The sequence below is a fragment of the Filicampus tigris genome, chromosome 3, assembly GCF_054856515.1.
Source record: "Filicampus tigris isolate MCC_2025a chromosome 3, RoL_Ftig_1.0, whole genome shotgun sequence".
In the NCBI taxonomy this organism is placed as follows: domain Eukaryota; kingdom Metazoa; phylum Chordata; class Actinopteri; order Syngnathiformes; family Syngnathidae; genus Filicampus; species Filicampus tigris.
Genome location: NC_141219.1, coordinates 5987078 through 6007091, shown reverse-complemented (window position 1 = coordinate 6007091; position 20014 = coordinate 5987078). Strand labels below are relative to the sequence as shown.

The following is a 20014-nucleotide window of genomic DNA, read 5'->3' as shown; positions in this document are numbered from 1 at the left end:
ATCTCCTGTAGACTTGATTATTGTAATGGTCTTCTGACTGGAATCAGGAATAGTTCTGGTCTATAAAAGACTGAATAGTTTGGGTCTTGAATACATTAAAAGGAAATGCTGAATTTAAAGACAGTAGGGCTCTGAGGTTTGCAGACTCAGGTCATTTAGTGGAGTCTAGGTGTTAAAGTAAACATGGTGAAGTGGCATTCAGCTGTTATGCTTCAAATGGAACAATTTGCCTACAGAGGTGAAGTCAGCCCTAAGTATAAATGTCTTTAGATCCAGATTAAAAATTATGCTTTTTTCCATAATCCTCTAGTTTTAAGCATTTTTAAAATCAATTTCACGATACCGTCGTTTAGTAATTTCAGAAAGCGATTTTTTAAAAAATGTATTTCTGTTGATTTTGAATGTCTTTAAATCCAGATTAAAAATTGTGCTTTTTTCCACAATACTCTAGTTTTAAGCATTTTTAAAATCAATTTCACTATACCGTCGTTTAGTAATTTCAGAAAGCGATTTTTTAAAAATGTATTTCTGTTGCCTTTAAATGTCTTTAAATCCAGATTGAAAATTATGTTTTTTTCCACAATACTCTAGTTTTAAGCATTTTTAAAATCAATTTCACTATACCGTCGTTTAGTAATTTCAGAAAGCGATTTTTTTTTAAATGTATTTCTGTTGCCTTTAAATGTCTTTAAAACTTTTATTTGTCTTTAAATGCTGTCCATGAAAACTCTTTCAGTAATTTTAATAAGGTACTTTTGTTCTCTTTGCTTTGCCTTTGAATGTCTTCAGCTTTTCTGTTTGTAAATGCTTTTAGGTGTTGTGCTTCCGGTTGTGTGAAGCACATTGAGTTACCTTGTGTGTGAAATGTGCTATCTAAATATATTTGCCTTGCATTGAGACTTTTTCCTGCATCCTGTTATGATAGAAACGCCCAAAACAACTTCCTGTGGATCAGTGAAACCGGTGCTGGAATTTTACAAATTCATAATAATAATAATAATAATAACAATAACAATAATAAAAATAATAATAATAATAATAATAACAACATGAGTACCTTCTGCTCTTACTTACCCGAAAAAATAAAGTATAATATATCACCACACCTGACCTCAACTGACATTGTGAGCCGGTTTATCGGAGTGTCAGCGGCTAATGAAAAGCGACAATGTTTAAATACGAAAAGAGTTCCTGGCCCATTGAAATAATCCAATAAGATGATATCTGCACCTCCCGTTGAAGCCTATCTCACTCTCATTGTGGCCCATTATGGGCGTGGTGGCGTTCATTCACTCACCGTTTTGTCTGACACCGTGTCGACTCGGAAGCCGTGAAAAGGATTGGCGCGCCATATTAACAGCCGCTATTAAATTTAATGAGCCATCTTGCGGAGATCAGATGAGGGGCCAAGCAATGGCAAAGTGCACTAAAAGGGGCTTTTGTTGGCACGGATGCTAGTTAGCAGTTAGCGCAAGGGAGCGCTTTTTAATTTTGGGGATGTAACAAACTACAAATACTTAATTAACTCCGTACTTTAGTAGATTTTTCAGCTATCTGGACTTTCGGTATTTTTTTTTCTGACTGCTCTTTCACTCCCTACGTGAGAAAACAGATGCCTGTGCTTTCTACTCTTCACATCGTTAAAATAGGTGTATTCATTTATATACAAATAAATAAATACAGAGAGTTGAAGTCAACCATGGTGGAAATCTTGATTGATCTTGAAGACTTAAACGGAGGGGAAAAACGGAGAGCAGTGACATGGAGGAATGTCAACCTGAGAGCAATAAATATCGCCCCTTGTCTAGAAGAATTTCGGTTACAAATCCTTTGTCTCTCCTGCCAGCCTGAAAATCAAAAGCTTCTGGCGTTCCAAAATTGTCTGCTTAAGCTGAAAAAAAAAACAAAAAAACATACAAGTGATGGATATTTGTTCAGTTGCTATCATTAGCTAATTCTGTACTTTTTGTGAAATCAGCTCACATGGGAACACGTTTGGATGATTAACAACATGCAATATGAACCGTGATTTTTTTTTTTTTTCCTTCTTAGTTTGAACACTACGGAATAGGATACCAGTACCGTACCATGATTTTTCGGCGCCAAAAGACGTCGCAATGCCATTTTTTTTTTTTTTAAACACCGGTATTTAAAAAAAAAAAAAAAACACACACACGCAGCTCACCAACTCTTAAAGGCAAGTATACATACATGCAACATACATAGATGTGAAAATGTACCTGAGTTGGGGTCCACAGAGAAGTAGGGTTGCCCCTCCAGGATGCTGTAGACCAGCTTGGCGCTGTTGCCGTATACCGGGTCGTCGGCGTCGGTGGCGGTCACTCGGGTCACCGGGGTACCTGCCGAGGTAAACCAGATTTAAGCATTAGTAGTACACAAGTTGTTCGGGAGGTGAAGGAATTGATCCAAGCAGGTTGGAATGGGTGGAGGACGGTGTCAGGTGTGTTAAATGAAAGCAGTTTCTTTGCTAGGACGTACGGATTAGAGACGGTGGCACTGAGGACCACGACAGGAAGCAGAGGCAGAGGGGATACAAATGAAGGTGTTGAGGTTTTCTTGAGGGGTGACCAGGACGCATCGGATTAGAAATAAGGTCATCATAGGGTGAGCCAAGGTTCAATATTTTGCGGACTAAGTTAGAGTCAGCAGACGTACAGTTGAGGGCTCGGACGCGTCCAGAGAAGATATTGTGAGTATATTGGTAGAAGTGTGAGGAGGATGGAGCTGACAGGCAAGAGGTTGAGGAAGGCCGAAGAGAAGCTTGATAGACTTAGTGAGGGAAGACACGAGGGCGCTTGGTGCAGAAGATGGACTTTGATGGAAAATGATGACGCGGTGTGGCGACCCCCAACGGGACAATGGGAACAAGGAAATTCGAATTGAATTTTCTCCAATCGGAAATCTGGAACGTATTAACTTCTGTCAGTCAAATCAAGTCATGTCAATGAAGTCAAGTTATTTTCCATTACGACATATCCTGGCCCAAAAAAAAAAAACAAACAAAAAAAAAATTCACTCAGAGGCTCCCCTTGGAAGAGTTGGAAAAGAAATGTGCCCCCCATACCACTTCACAGATCAACACACAATTCATCGGACATGTCTATCATAACAGGATACTTAAACTGCTCAAGGTTACTTGCCCATACATTAAATTTAAAGCAGACACTTTTGGGCTGATTCCAGCACTTGTACATTAAAGAACTCAGAATAGGAAATTCACCCAACCCGAGTTATCCAAGACAGATGGCAGAAGCTAAACTGTATTTTGTTGACATTATATACTTACAGTACACGCCTGCGTGTGTGTGTGTGTGTGTGTGTGTGTGTGTGTGTGCGCGCTTCTGGCATTAAAGTGTCATTTTGCAAATCGCGACATGTGACACGGCCCCAAGTCGAGACTCCTTATGACGAGCGTTAAGCTTTACTCGGCGTTGATTAGCTGTCTCCTGCTAGCTTCCAGCTAACCTGATGGATGCAGGTAGTATTTATAGACGCGCTGCAGAAGAGGCAATTAGTCAACTGGAAGCCACATTCCACTCGTTTTTTTTTTCGTCTCCGATTTTTAATAGCCGTCGACTTTGAACACACATGTTGGCTCACCTGAACAAAATAATAAGAGAAAGCTGAAAATGCTATTCAGACAGCTTTCACGTACAACCTTCACACCTACAATGCAGCAGGAGTCTCTGGGGGAAAATTCCAAATAGATTAGCCACCATTCAATCAGGCTATTGAAAAACAGACTATTAAGAAGTTATTAGTGAAATTAAACTCATTCAGGCTTATGCATGGCCCTCTCGTAGGAGAGAGAGAAAAAGGAAAAAAAAAAAAAAACAGTCATGCTGGCTGGAAGCTTCAGACAGGAATGGAAATGGTTCCTATGAAAGATGTTTAAAAGGTGGGCTGGCTACAAACGCTGAGCGCTCCCTTGTCACCACACAAAGTGGCAGATTTTTTGGGGCCCTCCACGCGGCAATTGAGCGGTTCCAGAAACATGAAAAAATGAAAAATAACGCAGCAGATGTGACAGGACAATCCAAAAAGCCTGCAAAGTTCAATACATGCCGGCCAACAGTCTGATGTCTGTGCTGTGAAGTGTTAGACGGGAAGTCAACCCAAACACATTTTTTTCAAGAATAAGTTCTACGCAAGCCCACTAAACAAAACATGGCATTCTGATTAATATTATTTGTGGAATATGAGTTAAGCAATAAAATCCACCTGTTTTTAGCCAGCTCAGGTGGGCGGCCATTTTGTCACTTCTGTCAACTTAAAATGACATCACAGTTGCTCAGGGCTCAGGTAAGGACCAATCAGAGCTCACCTGTTTTCTGAAGCTGAGCCATGATTGGTCTTTATCTGAGCCCTGAGCAACTGTGATGTCAGAAGTGAGAAAATGGCCGCCTCCTGAGATGTCTAAAAACGGGTGGATTTTGCTGCTTAACTCATATTCAACAATATTAATCAGAATGCCACGTTTAGATGAATGAAGGCGCATAGAACATATTATTGAAAATAAATTTTTGGGGGGGTTCACTTCCCTTTTAAGATTGGATCAAATGTGTATTTCACCACTTTAGGTCTACTTTGACATAGTCCTACAATGTATGGCCTACATTAAGACTTTTCGGGCGCTGGCCGTGTCAATGATCAATAACTATTGGTCAATGTATGTGAATGCAATTCAAAATATTGAATATGTAAAGTTATAAATGCAAGAACGAATTGATTTAAACAGATTTATTGATGAAATTTGTACTGGCCCGGTGGGGATGTGGTCAGTTTTCTGCGGGTGGCCCGAAGAAATGCAAGCGACGATGCAGTGGAAGAATACATGCAGAGTCAGGTACATTCTGGCAATGTTATCGCAGTAGCACTGCATGGAGATGTCTCAGTGGAATCACGGGCAGGTGAGAAAAGCGTGATAAAAAATAAAAAATAAATAAATAGATAAATAAATAAATAAAAGCAGAACCCCCCCTTTTTGTAGCTGCCGAGAGCCGTTGTCATTGTCTTGAGCCAATAATTTTCACAACGTGAGGGTGGTCATCTGAGACACAGGCGCTCCACTAAATCACAGTCTCAAAGATTTATACTTGCCGCCGCCGTTTACGCCTCCCGTGGCGATTACATTGCAGACAAACGAGCTGGTCTTTGTGTCAAAACGGCCTTAAACACAACAGTGTAGATTCCACAACGTAGGACCGGCCACCGTTAGCCTTTAAGTAGTGGATGAGCAATAACACGAAGATAAAGAACGTGTAATATTGGGCTGTCTCTTTCTTTCTCTGAATTGATAGACACCTTAGACATCTTTTCGTGTCATATCTTTTGTACAAGTCAAATCAGCAAAAAACAAGGTCAAATGTCAGGGTCACAACAAACAAAAAAACAAAATTCTCCACAGTTTTCAGTGGTGGCTAAATTAGCAAAGACAATTAAGTTTGGATGATGACTGATCTTCATCTTGATTTTAAGTAGTATCAAGGTCAGAGTTCACCCATGACAAGTTCAAAACTACATTTCAATAGCTCACATTGAGTCCTAACTCAATTAATTTTGCCGCTCAGTGGAAGAAACCAAACCTATTTTTTTTTTCAAGATTATGTTCTATGCCGGTCCACTTGTTGAAACAAGGCATTCTGATAAATATTGCGTTTGTGGAATAAGAGTTAATCCACTTGTTTTTAGCCATCTCGGGGGGCGGCCATTTTGTCACTTCTGTCGACCGAAAATGACATCGAAGTTGCTCAGGGCTCAGGTAAGGACCAACCATGGCTCACCTGTTTTCTGAAGCTGAGCCATGATTGGTCGTTATCTGAGCCCCGAGCATCTTTCACGTCATTTTCAGGTCAACAGAAGTAACAAAATGGCCGCCTCCAGAGATGGCTAAAAACGTTTTTGCTGCTAAACTCATATTCCACAAATGCACTATTCATCAGAATGCCTTGTTTCAACTAGTTGGCCTATAAAGAACATATTCTTGAAAAAAATGTATTTGGGTTGACTTCCCCTTCAGCAACAACAACAAAAAAAATTCGCTTGAAAATGTCAGATATCAACATGACATTCATGCAGAACAGCTGCACAGAAAAAAAAAAAATGGAACTTTGAGATCAGCCTCAAAACTTTCACAGAAACTTGTCGGATGAGTAAGTAATATATCAAACTAGTTCTTTTTTTTTTTTTTTTTTTTTTTTTTTTTTTTGACAGAAGGCATTAGAAGTTCCACAGACGGCGCCGCGCACCCAATCATTAAAATCGGGCCACTCGTGTGGCCGTGTGGAGGAACAAATTAGATCCTGTGTGCCGGTGATGTTTGCCTATTGTCAAATGAATAACAGGAAAGACAGCTAAGGAAATTGCACCTTCTCCCGGAGATGCCGCGTCTTATCTTTGCTCAAGTTAAATTACTGCCACTCGAGTGAGAGAAGGCAGCCATGCACACACACACACACACACACACGCACACACTCCTAATTATGAAAAGTACCTTCGTCCTTCTAAAAGGTGTCTGACTATTGCAAACAGGCTTTATAAATCCCGAAGAGGGGGACATTGAGGGTGCGGTGCTTCATAAAAAAAAAACGTGGAAGCGGCGAGGCATGAAATAGCTCCATCTTTCTTTCTTTCTTTCTGCACCACACCACTCTTGGATTTAAAAAAAAAAAAAAAAAAAAAAAAAAAAAGTGAGGGATTAGAACGCCATTGTTTTTTTGGTTCCGTTTCAAATCAGAAGATTAGCTTGCCCAAAACATCCTGGCATGCAGATGTTGGACCCTGGCGAACATTTGCCGCTGGAGGAGGGACATTTTCTCCGCCTTGACACTATGGAGATTACAATGGCGGCTTCAAACTTCTCCCGGTGTGGAGAAGGCCTCAAAAAAAAAAAAGCATAGGGGGGAGGGGGGGAGGGATTATCCGTTTTAAAAAGCCCACAATGGAGAATGTAATGTGCCAGAATGAGTGAGCATAATGACTCGCGGGTGCGTAGATAAACACTAACAAGTAGGATGCCGGGTACTGAGTATGTAGTGCGCTTTGTTTCTGCGTTTACACTATAACAACCAGTGAAGTGAAGGACAAAACATGAGTGTGTTCCCGCGAGAGTAAATGGATTGGAAAGGAACGCGGTCGAAAAAAAAAGCAACAAGAATTGACAGCTTAATGATGTGGGTGGGGTGGGGGTTGGGGGGGGGGGGGATGAAATGCGGTGAAGAATTCCTATTGACTTTGATGTTGGTGAAAAACTTCAAATGAATGACACTCGATTCAATGAAACCAAATCGGCCTTCCATATTTAGAAAATATTTTTGCTTTATTGAATGTTTTGAACACCGACAAAATGCATTACATTACATTTGGCGACTCAAAACAATCAAATACGCTCATCGGAAGCTACATTGCACGCCGCTTAAAATCGTTAAAGACGACATTGTCTTCAAAGAAGATGTACGTTGGGTCCTTTCGTGACTAGATTGGTTTTCGTGTTTTTCAAACATGTCAAAGACGAGTAACTTAATTCCTCGGGAACTACTTGAAGATCAATTTTGTGGTATTGGATTACAGGGGGTTGAATACAAATGCAACACCACCATTTTCGGAGTCATATTAGCGAAATGTTTTTGAAACACTCAAGACCATTTTGTCACTCGTAGTTTCGAAATCAGTGGCCAGTGAGTTTAAGCGTCCCGCTAATGTCCCCTCCACTTTAAAGCCGCAGCGGTCTTTTCTGCCACCAAATGTTGAACTCCTCACACAGTCGATATGTGGACTAATTCAACTTGATTTAGGTTGGGGAACAAAGCCACACCTCAATTGTTCAGCTAATTACCTGCCAAGTTAACAAATACTGGACTGGCCTCCCTGGAGCCACTACTGCTCTCTGCTTTTACTTTCCATCCCATCCTCAATCATGCCAGCCACACTCGGTCTGGCCATATTTTATTTGGGTGAAGAATGTATTTTAAAATAAGCCGTCACTTCATGCATCACAAATAAGTCAGAAAGCCATGTGATTTAAAATTTTGTGGTATTAGGTTGTTCCATATCATTTGCATTGCATTTCAGTAACAATTTAGTGATGGATGGATGGATGGATGGATGGATGGATGGATGGATGGACGAACTGTACCGAACATGCTCGGTTTTGTACACATCAAAGATTCGATTCAGGCTTTCCATAAGCTTTGTGCTTTCCAAAAACGTCAGAGACGATTTAGTTTTCAACGAATGGAACACACATTCTTCATAAACGCAAAAGGCAATTTTGTCTCAAATTAACCTAACAAACTCGTATTTGGAAACATCCAAGGCAGTTTTGTTGTTTAGTAGTTATGGTGATGACATAAATGCTTTATCTTGCTGAGAGGAGCGCTTCACTTCACAATATTATCAATCAGATTATGATTGAGTACAAATCACTCGCAGGACAAATAGTGAAAATGAGAGCTGTCTTTAAATAAACATTGTAACATCATATATGCGCGAGGGATGTAACGATATCCACACGTCACGATACGGTGTCACGATACCATAATCATCACGATATTTTGGGGAGGATGGCGATATAAAAAGTTCACGATACCGCATGAAAACTCACGAGACTGTAGAAAAAAAAAGGTCATGATATTGAAAAAAAACAAAAAAAAAACTAATATTGTGGTTCTGTACATTATAGCAGTGACAAAGAAATAGCCTTGACCAATCATTTTACTGTCATGTGTTCCAATTGGCTCAGTGGCGCAAAGTATCATGGTCTATGTAGTTCGCAATGCTGTGTTCGGCTGAAGCGGACAAAAAGTAATGTTTGGAAGTGCAACGATTAATCGCTTAATTGACAACTAATCGACAAATTAATCAATACTTATTTTAGATAATCCATGAATCGTTTAGATACCTTTTTTTTATGTAAAAATGTCTAAATGCTCAGAATTCCAATTTTGGGGAAATAATGATCAACATGTTTTTTCTGTCAGCTCGAAATAATGTAATGTTTTTGACCAAAAAAAAAGTGTAAATTATTTATTTTAATCAGATTCATCGATAAATCGACAAAATCATCCATAGATTAATCAATTATTACAACAATCGTTAGTTGCAGCCCTAGTAATGTGCGGCTTTTAATATCGTAACATGACGAGATTGACGACGATATCGTGGCAATTTTAGTATTGCGATATTGCCATTGTCGTGACATCCCTTGTACTACGACAGAAATTAAATGGAAACCAACCCGAAAGAATGTATTAAAAATTATAAATTACATCTGATAGTTGTAAGACACGAGATATAGTGTGCATCTCTCACAAAGAAACATTAATTCACTTAAATCCAACATATATTGATGGGAGAATTTGACCATACCGTCAAAATGAACATTCCGCCTACAGTCAACTACTGTCCTTTTAAGAATGTTCCCTGTAACGAAAACAACTGGTTTCAACATTTGCACGGAAAAAGCACAACATTTATACAGCACGGAAAAAAAAAAAAGAAAAAAAAGCCTGACGTTCATATTCAAAGGTGTCAAGCTTATAAAAACAAGGTTGTCTAATGACGACAAGGCAAGGCAAGTTTATTTGTATAGCACATGTCATGCACAGGACAATTCAAAGTGCTTTACATAAAACATCAAAAGCATTACGGAACAAAAAGACTTTGTAAGAGTTCCATTTAAGCGCTGATAAGTAGTCACTTAGTAGACACTACAGGTGTTTCTCGATAATAACCAAATCACTTCAGTTCTTTCATCAATAGCTGTGGCATTGCACAGCCAAAACAGTGATTTTAGGCATTCCATGTCTTCTTTTCTATCTCTTAGTCACACGATTCACTTTCCATGGTACCAGGTATAAAAATAATAAGAAATTGAAGAAAGCATGCTGGTTGAATCCCCCCCCCCCCCCCGTGATTATATTACACTCCATCACAGCTCCATAAAATAGCCATGAAAGCGAATAGTAAATGTGTTAAATTATAAAGAAAATCTACTCCAATTGTCTTGGGCATGCAAGTAAATCAAAGATATTCGCTTGGGCATGACAAAGCAAGTAATGATTAGCACTAATCAAGCCACTTCACTCCCGCCGCAAAAATCTACACTGGAAGTTCTTCATAACTCCAGTGTATCGGAAAAGAATAAAAAAAGGATCGTTCTCTGCTTATGGATGGTCACATACTAATGTAGTCATGAATAACTGGATTGCTGACAAGACACCAACCCAAAAAGAATGCATCACCGAAGCAATGGAAATGATTAAGCTGGAAATTGCCGTTAAACTGGAAAATAATGACACTGGCTATGCTGGAACATGTTCTCCATTGGAAATTAACTTAATGTCACTACGATACTTATTCAGATTTTATTCCCTCTCCTTTTCTTGACATATGCAAGTGTTTTTTTTTTTTTTGTGGCTTATTTCTACAGCAGCGCCTTTTCTTGTTCTTGCTTCATTTTTTCAACTATTATTCAATAATATGGTAACTTTAAAAATATCGCCTTGGGGATGACGTGTTAGAATAGCGAAGAAAGTTTTGTGGACCAGTTATCAGTGAGTCCATCAGAAGTTCGTTGTTCCGTCAGTCGGTCCCAACCAAAAATGTTCGAAAAACGGGCGTCCGTCTGCGACGGACTGACGGACCATCACTGACGGACACGTCTGACAGCGGTTAGTGACGATTACATTGACGGATAAAAACTAGGGATGGACTGATTATCGGCTGGGCCGATTATCGGCTCCGATGATCAGGGATTTGATGAATATCGACACGGGCCTTTTTTATATTGTGATATATGTGATATATGCGACAGTAAATTTAAAACTGTGTTAACTTCAAGCACTTTTAGTTTTTGTTTGAATGCAAGACAAACATAAGCGAAATTTGAACATATCTGTCATTTTGAAATTTGGAGGACTTTTGTAACTGTACAAAAGAGCGTTCGGAGCTATTGTTGAAGTTGTCATGTAACGTTTGATGACCCTGCGAGCTCCCTTTTTGTTAGAATTTTACAACAAAGACGTAGATTGGCAAACATTTCTAATAATGATAAAATGAAAAATCTGCAAATCTGAAAAATTGTTCAATAAACATATGCTTGAATACGTTTCAACAAAATTAAGAGTTTTCATTTTTTTTTTAGATTTTGACGTCAATATTTTCCTTTTTGCTGAAAATGAATATCGGTTCAAAATATCGGTTATCAGCCTCCATAATCGGTATCGGCAATGGAAAAAACATACTCGTCTATCTGTTATGAAAACCCACTTTCCCCATTCGTCCGTCCATCCTTTTTTAAAGGCGTCCCATCATTCGTCAATCCCACCTCTGCAATTCGCTTCGTTACGAAAAATGACAGCCTGACGAACGACGGACGGGTACCCGTGCCACTGACGGATGACGAATGACGGACCGGCAAAATTTCGCAAAATGCCCACGTCTGCCGAGCACGTGTATATTTCACGAACATCCAAAACAACTTACTGTAGTTTTGAATGAGGATATCATGTTTTCGTTTTTGTAAACAGACAGGTGAGGTTAGTGAACAGTGCATGTTTTTAAACACCAGAAACAATACGGCTTTCAATCAACAGTGTGCATCTTTTTGTAAAAATTAAAGCGAACTATTTTGGGGGATTAATTGAGCATTAAGTGCTTTGTGCGAAAATGAAAGACTGAGCCTTATGCGATATCTGTCAACATCAACGACAACTTCATTTTATAGAAACCCGGCGTACATGTTTTGCATCAACACCGAAGACTATAAAGTCTTAAGACGTACGCGACAAACTTTTTTTTTTTTTTCTTTTAATGAAAACATCAAGGACTATATTTCATGTTGCATTGCTTCACACAAACAACAACAAAAATCTGACAAAAGCAACACAACCTGCAGATGTTTTGCTCAAGCGTTTTTCACCACAGGGGAGGATTTTCAAGTCCAAAAAAAAAAAAAAAAATTGTTAAAAGCTGCCAGCTGGGAGACAAAAGTATGCAAATCAGTTACCTGCTCAAAGTAAACAGCCGTAATATTTCTCTTTGTGTACAACCGAGCTTCAGTGGGCCACCGCCGCGCAGCACAACTGGAACACTCGAGCTCACTTTCTGCCCATCTTTATTCATCCCGGTGCTAGCCCCTCTTTGTGTCCCCCTGGGGCGTGCAGCCAGTCAGACATAAACACTATTGTTTTAGCAGGGCTCTCGCTCTCAGCAGGACGCCGTTAGCCCCCGACACTCTCTCCCCCCCCCCCGCCCCCTCTTGTCCTCCTCGCCTCAGCGAAATCCTTCAGCACGGCTCACTGCCCGCATGCATATGAATGCGGCGCGGCTGCCCTTCACGCTTTACGCACCACGTCACCCAATCGCCCTGTTTTTTTTTTTTGTTTTGTTTTGTTTTTTCCTGCGATGACGCCGGTTGCGCGAGGCATGCCGGGTAATGGTGTCCCCGTTCCAAATGAGTTGCGACGCGTGGAAAAGAATCCGCTGATCTACATTCAGAGACGTCATTGTGACCGCAAGTCTAAATTTAGCAACGGCGCTAAAGTCCGGCGAGCACCCCGGGCCGCTAATGTAAACGTGTAATTGAACGTCACGCATAAATCGCATTTACATACAGGATTACGCAATACTCTCTGTCGCTGCATTCTGAGAGGGCCGCATGAAGCGACGAAGACGACACCTACAAGCATTTACAAACACAGCAGCTAACGACAAAATTGAAAAATTAATTAATTCCCTGCCGTTGAAGGATTTATTTGTCTTTTCACAGTCCGGCCATTCAATGCCAGGAACGTATTTATATTTTTTTCACATTTTTTTCAAACGATCCGGAAAATATCTGGAAGTGAATGAGTTAAAAGTAAAGAAATAAAAGTTGGCTTCTAAAATAACTCAAATGGATTGAAATTGATTTAAAAAATTTTGAAATATAAATGCGGGGATGAGCACTTTTTTTTTTTTTTTTTTTTTTTAAACTGGAGTGAAAGGCATTTACACTCGGGGCTGACTTTCCAATTGTGTGCAGCACAACAGCTAAATGCCGTGACACCATGTTTGGTTTGAACTCTGGATGACACTAATTAACCCTTAAGTCCGCAAACTTCAGAGTCCTACTTTGTCTATGTTCGATCAGCGTGCCTTTAATGTATTCATAACCCAAATTCGGTCATTTATAGAGCAATAACATCATTCTAAAATCTATTCTTGGTCTTTCCTTCCTCAAGACAAATCGCTCCAGGTGTTTTCTAACAACAATTTCCTTTTTCCTTTATTGCCAAAACACTCACGTCCATTTTGTTTTTGTTTAGCCGAATGAAATTCGGAGGAAATGGAAACACGAGAAGGGGCGACAAGGCTCGGTGGTAGCGTGGCCGTCTCCCAACCCGCAGCTTGCGGTCTCGACCCCGGCCATTGTGACCGTGCCGAAGTGTCCTTGAGCAAGATACTGAACCCTCAGTTGGTCCTGATGTGCGTCATCATTGGGTAAATGAGGTAACAGTGTGAATTGATGACCTCCTGTTGCCGCTGTGCAACGGAAATGACGCAATAAATGACCCCAAAGGGCGTAAAAAACAACAGCACGTGACACATCAATCACTTCAAACGAGCCTCAACAATCCATGGGCAGAACGCAGCTACATTTGTCTAGCTACCTTAGCGTCCTTTTTTTTTTTTTTTCATAAAAATCCAAGACGCTTTGGTTTTCAATAATCCGAGCTTACATATTTTCATAAACACCGAATACTATTTTTTTCCCCGATGATAATTGATACTACAGCGTTGTATCCGTGCGGCTTGACAAAAGGTCGTAAAAAAAAAAAAAAAAAGAAAAAAAAAAAAAAGTGACATCTGGAAAATCGATATTCTCCCGGCGAATAATAAATGGCTGTTGCAGAAATCAATTGAGTTTGCTTATTGCCTAAAAAGTTGCTCTTTACGACCAATCGATCAAGGTAGCGGACAACTGCTAAACAAACAAACTGAGAAAAAAAAGAACCTTATCATTCTCTTGTGCGCTGTTGATATAAACCCGGTCAGCGTATTCTGCGTCGGATTTCCCGCCCTTTGCACTCGTAGCAGTAAAAACGACTTTTGACGTCTTAACGTAGGAAGCAAAGGCCTGCTGGGAATTGTGTGATTTGCTCAGAAGAAAACACAACAAACGGGTGAAACTTCCCGACCTTGGCCGGCGTCGGTCATCCTTGGAGGAAATAAGCAGACGTTACAGATGAAGCTCTCGCTAATGCGTCTTGGCCCAAATGAGCTGCGACGTGCTCCTGCCCGCGCTTTTGCGTGTCACATCAGGGGCCGCGTCCGCCAATTTATGCCCCTTGCCGCTTCCAGGAAGATTCCTATTGATTTCCTATCTCGCAGAGTAAATAGGAAGTGCGAGGCCCATTATTTCTCAGCCGGACTGGCCAACACATGTCTTTATTCAACAAAAATCCCGCAGCCCGGCGCATGTGATCCTGTGGCGCGGAGATATTGGCGTGGTATATAATAGCGCCATGTCTAATGCGATTATACTCATACATATAAGCGGAATTACCGACAGCATGTGTGGGCCTAAAGGTTAAAAGAGACGGAGAAGGGTCGCTTCTATAGAACTGGGATGAAATGTATTGATGGTATAATAGCAGTGTGGCTGCTGAATGTTACGTAATTACATATTGGGATGAAGGGGAAATTTCATGTTAATATGCCTGGTTTCCGAGAGACGTTAATGATTACTGTACTCCGGATGAGAAAATGAACGCTTTCATTTTGATTTTAAGAAGTGCCGATGCTCCCTGCTCTGTTTCCCACGGAGAGAAAAAAAAAAAAAAAAAAAAATCATTTTAGATTAAGTTGGAGCTCCCTTTGCTTGCTGTAGAAAAACTGTTCGTTTAGCAATATAAGGATTTGATATACTCCGTATATACTGTGGAACCTCTAATTACGAACTTAATTGGTTCCATGAGTAGGTTTGTAACTGGAAGTGTTCATAAATCAAGGTAATACTTCCCATTGAAATGCATGGAAATGCAATTAATCAGTTCCAGTCCCCAAATTAAGTTATATTTACCTTTTTTTTTTATCATTGTGTAGTTAAATACAAATATATATATATAATAATATACACATTACAACACATACATAGACCATCCATATTTATGAAAAACATATATGTTCAGTTTGCCAGAAAGTGATTCGTATGAAATAATGTAATTTGCCTTCACAAAAACATATACATATGAGGTACCGTGAAGATTTGATACTTACAAATATGTACGCTAGTTTTATTACAAACTCAATTGGATTTAATGTGTACAAAAAACGTGGAAGCTCAGTTATCATGTATTATACATAAAACTCAGTGGTCTTGTGTTGACGAAAAATGCGTACGCACGCTTTAGCACATCAAAAAGGAAGAGCTTGGATTTTTGGTAAAAATACTGACGGACGTGCAGCTCATTTGAATTGTCTTTGATCTTAACAAAAACCTATGCGCTTGGTTCCTCCAAACTAATTGCCTTTGATGTTCACAAAATATGTCCCCTTGCTTTATCAAAATTCAGCGTTTGATATTTATGAAAACGATAACGCAAGGTTAGTAAGAAAAGTGTTTAGCGTGTTTACGAAAAAACATCTGCTCGTTTCATCCAAATATGAATGGCCGTCCACCTTTGCAGTAATGATTTTTCTTGCTTAGAAAAGTGGCAAATGGAACTTTTTTTTTTTTTTTTTTTTTCTTTTTTGAGGCAGCAGGCCAGTGCTTGTCTGGTGGCGACGAGCAGGTGATTGTGTATTGATTACATGAGCACCGGTGTCGCTCTCTCTCAGCTGTCAGTGGAGGATGATGAGGATGACGATGATGATGGTGATGGTGATCAGACAGTGAGTGACAGCCTTCATCCTTTCAGTTAGTATTTTCAGAGTAGGACATCTTGTTAGTTAAAATATAAAATATGGAGATTAATATCCATGCATGCGTGCATCCATCCATCCACCATCAACCTACCTACCCAATCAAAATATCTAGAAATATCCATCCATCAACCTACCTATCCAATCGAAATATTGAGACATATCAATCGATCCATCCATCCATCCATCAACCTACCTACTCAGTCAAAATATCGAGACATATCAATCCATCCATATCATCCATCCATCAACCTACCTCCCCAATCAAAATATCGAGACATATCAATCCATCCATCCATCCACCTCCCGACCCATTCAAAATGTCTAGACACCCACCCATCCATCCAATTTACCTACCCATTCAAAATATCTAGACATATCCATCCATCCACCTAATGAAATTATTTAGACATACCCATCCAGCCATCTACCTAACAACCCAGTCAAAATATCCAACCAACCATCCATCAACTTACCTACCCAATCACAATATTGAGACATATGAATCCATGCATCTGTCTGTCTGTCCATCCGTCCATCCATCCATCCACTTCCCGACCCATTCAAAGTGTCAAGCCACCCACCCATCCATCCAGCAATTTAATTACCCAATCAAAATATCTAGACATATCCATCCATCCACCTAATCAAATTATTTAGACATACCCATCCAGCCATCTACCTAACAACCCAGTCAAAATATCCAACCATCCATCCATCCATCAACCTACCTCTCCAATCAAAACATCGAGACATATCAATCCATCCATCCACCTCCCGACGCATTCAAAGTGTCTAGACACCCATCCACACATCCATCAATTTACCTACCCAATCAAAATATTTAACATATCCGTCCATCCACCTAATCAAATTATTTAGACATACCCATCCAGCCAACTACCTAACAACCCAGTCAAAATATCCAACCATCCATCAACTTACCTACCCAATCAAAATATTGAGACAAATGAATCCGTGCATCCGTCTGTCCATCCGTCCGTCCATCCATCCACCCATCCATCCATCAACCTACCCCAACAAAATGTGAAAACTTTGCGTACATCACCACCCTCCCTTCATTGACGTGTCCACCCATGAATGGATGAAGACGGGTGTTTAGAGTAACACGGCCTTTACTAATAAGGCACAACTTAATAGCTGTCCTGACCGCAATTTTTTTTTATTCCACAGATTCAAACCTCCCTCCCTCGTTCGTTCCTCACCCGTCTGAACTTAAACATCGGGGTGCGGGCCTTAAGCATTCAAACGAACAGTGGCGGCATAAATACCAAAACCCTCTCTCCATTCGCACATCAGTCTTCATTACAGCCTCGATGCCAAAGACGGCAAATGAACGAGGCTGAAAGACCGGGATGTGATTTTATCTCCGATATACCCAAGGTCGTAATTTGACACCGGTGACACGGGCCAGCAGATTGCGGCCCGCTGGTAGAAGAAAAGCAAAAACATCTCCTAAGATGAGATATGCTTGTCAGCATCCCAGAAATTGCTCCCCAGAGCCAATGATGGATAAGGGACGCCACGTTTGTGACGAGGAAGGGGACCGCCACGCTTAACACCGACACTGTTATTGTTGTAGTGCAATTACGAGTCCTTTTATAAGACAGGGAGCGAGGAAGAGGAGGAAGACGAAGACGGCGTTCCTGCTTTTTTTCGTGTTCCCGTCTGGTTCCGACACGATTTCTGGAGGAGTCGACGGAAGCGGGAAGAAAATAATTAAGGGGGTCCTTCTGTTGCCGCGACACACGCCACCGCTTCAAAAGGCGACGGCGGCGAATCAGGGAGCATTTATCATGAAGGCAACAGATCCGGACAAGCAAGCTATTCCTCATCGTCTTTATTCCAGAGAAGTGGTTTGCTTTGTGCTTCGCGGTCGATGCGTTGCGTCTTAAAACAGCTGCGAGTCTCGGCGAATTCTCGACCGCGCTGCTTCCGTTCTCATCATGAGCAAACTGAGCGTTTTCTGTTAGTAAGTTCGGAGCGTTCGCGAAGCTATAACGACACGATTTGACAACGTGCAAATAATTTAATAACGTGCAACCTGTAATATGATTTTTTTTTTTTTTATCCTTAGTCTAAGTTAATACATTTGAGAAACTATTTTGCATTGTCTTTTTTACAGTAAAGAGCTCTCTGGATTTGTATATAATTAGTTACATTTCAGTGTTTTTTTTTCGTTTTTTTTTTTTTTTTTTTAGTACAACAGTTTACTAGAGTCTATTTGTATAAAATTATCTGTACTTCTTGTGATGTGCATTGGACAACTTTGGCTGTCAGTGATTTACTTGAATTATTCACACGTTTGAGCGCAGATTTATAGAATTAGCCAGAACAGAAAATCGGAGGTCGCCCCTTTTAGCCGTGTTTAATTGCTCCCAAGGCGAGGTAATAACAAAGCCTAACGGCCGAGCCGTGTTGTCTAATGAACAACTTCATCACGGGTAAAAGTGCCAAATGTTTCTTAATTTGAGAGAGCTGCCACCGGGGCCGGCTTTTTAACGTGAATTATTCCTCAGAAGAAAGAAAGCCAAAAAAGCTCAATTCAGCACAATGCAAATGCGGTAGTTGGTGCGTACGTTGTGGTTAATAACATCCACCGAGAGCGGAGACTCCCCCCGCCCCCCGGATCAAAACTGCCGCTAAATACGAGAAACGTATCGCTCATGTGCACGCGGTCACCAAAAGTGTTCTTAATGAGGCATATAAGATGCTCGCTGGCCGCCAGACAATCCTCAGCTTGTGTGTGATGTGTGCGAGCATCGAGCTAATTAAAGGCAAACAAGTGCGAACGAATTTGGACCGCCATTTTCTGAGCGCCGGCAAGGAAAATTCAAACCCGGCGATCCCACAAGATACAGTCATTTTGAGCTCTAAAGACCGCGGGGGCCACGCGGACAGTCGCGGCCCCCGTTAGAATTTGGAGAAAAAGTCAAGCCTTCCGATGAGCAGTCTCAAGTGCAGCGGAAGAAATATGATTTTGAGGCGGAAAAACAAACCGGAGGCCCTTCGTTCCGGTGAAAGGACCCCGGCGTCTGCAGGGCGCGCAATCGTGGGAATAGTCGCGTCCTCCGACATCGTTTTGAGAAACGGCGGCCTCCCAATCGGCAGTCTCGAGTGGAGCTTAAGAAATGTGATTTTGACGGAAAAAAAAACCATGAAATTTCCCATGTGGAAGCCCGAGGTCTAAAGGCCATGCGAATAGTCCGGCAAACGTATGAAAAGAGGCCTTCCCATGAGCAGTCTTGAGTCCGGCATGAGAAATGTCATTTTGAAGGCAGAAAATAAGAAACATGAGACCTTTGGGTGGTCAAAATCGAAAGGTCATGCAAGCATGCGAATAGTTGAGCCCGCTAAGAAACATTTGGAAATCGGGACATCCAATCATCAGTTATAAGTTCAGCGTGAGAATTTTGAGGGCAACAAAACGAACTCAAGGCCCTTTCTTCTTCTTCCAAATATTTGGGACCTCCAGCAAAATTTTGCAAAATTGAGCCACCCATTTAACAGTGCCTTAGCACTCGCGATGGCAAAAAAAACAAACCTGGTCATGTTGAGGTTGACACCCTGAAGGCCTAGATAGACCAATCCCACGCTGGCCAACAGTGACAGACGTCATTAAAGTACTTTCTGCGCATGTGTGAGATGCAATACCCTTCCATACCACCGGCGGCGGTAGTCGCCTTTTCTCACGGTTAGAAAAATCCAACCGGAAAGTGTACTCTGAGCTCAGTTTTATTCCTCATATTAAAAATGTAACCAAGATTGTTTTTTATCACCTTAAGAATATCGCCAGAGTCCGCCCGTTTCTCTCTCAGGCTAACACGGAAGTGCTGATGCATGCCTTTATTTCCTGTCGTTTAGATTACTGTAATGCCCTGCTCTCTGGCCTCCCGAAAAAGAGCATTTCACCACTGCAACTACTGCAGAATTCAGCCGCTCGGGTGCTGACGAGAACCAGAGGGCGGGAGCACATTACGCCAGTTTTGAAATTGCTGCATTGGCTCCCTGTGTGTTTCAGGATCGATTTTAAAGTACTTTTATTAATTTATAAATGTGTTAATGG

The 20014-nt window shown here is 40.9% G+C and overlaps 1 protein-coding gene across 4 annotated transcripts in view; it reads right to left on the bottom strand.

The window, feature by feature from the left end:
* Positions 1–20014, bottom strand: part of cdh8 (cadherin 8) — a 166201-nt gene that overhangs the window by 38406 nt on the left and 107781 nt on the right. For all 4 annotated transcript variants that reach the window (XM_086025310.1, XM_086025311.1, XM_086025312.1 and 1 more), the window contains exon 4: positions 2241–2360. In XM_086025310.1, coding sequence (XP_085881436.1) covers positions 2241–2360 — 120 coding nt within the window. The remainder of the gene's footprint in view (positions 1–2240; positions 2361–20014) is intronic.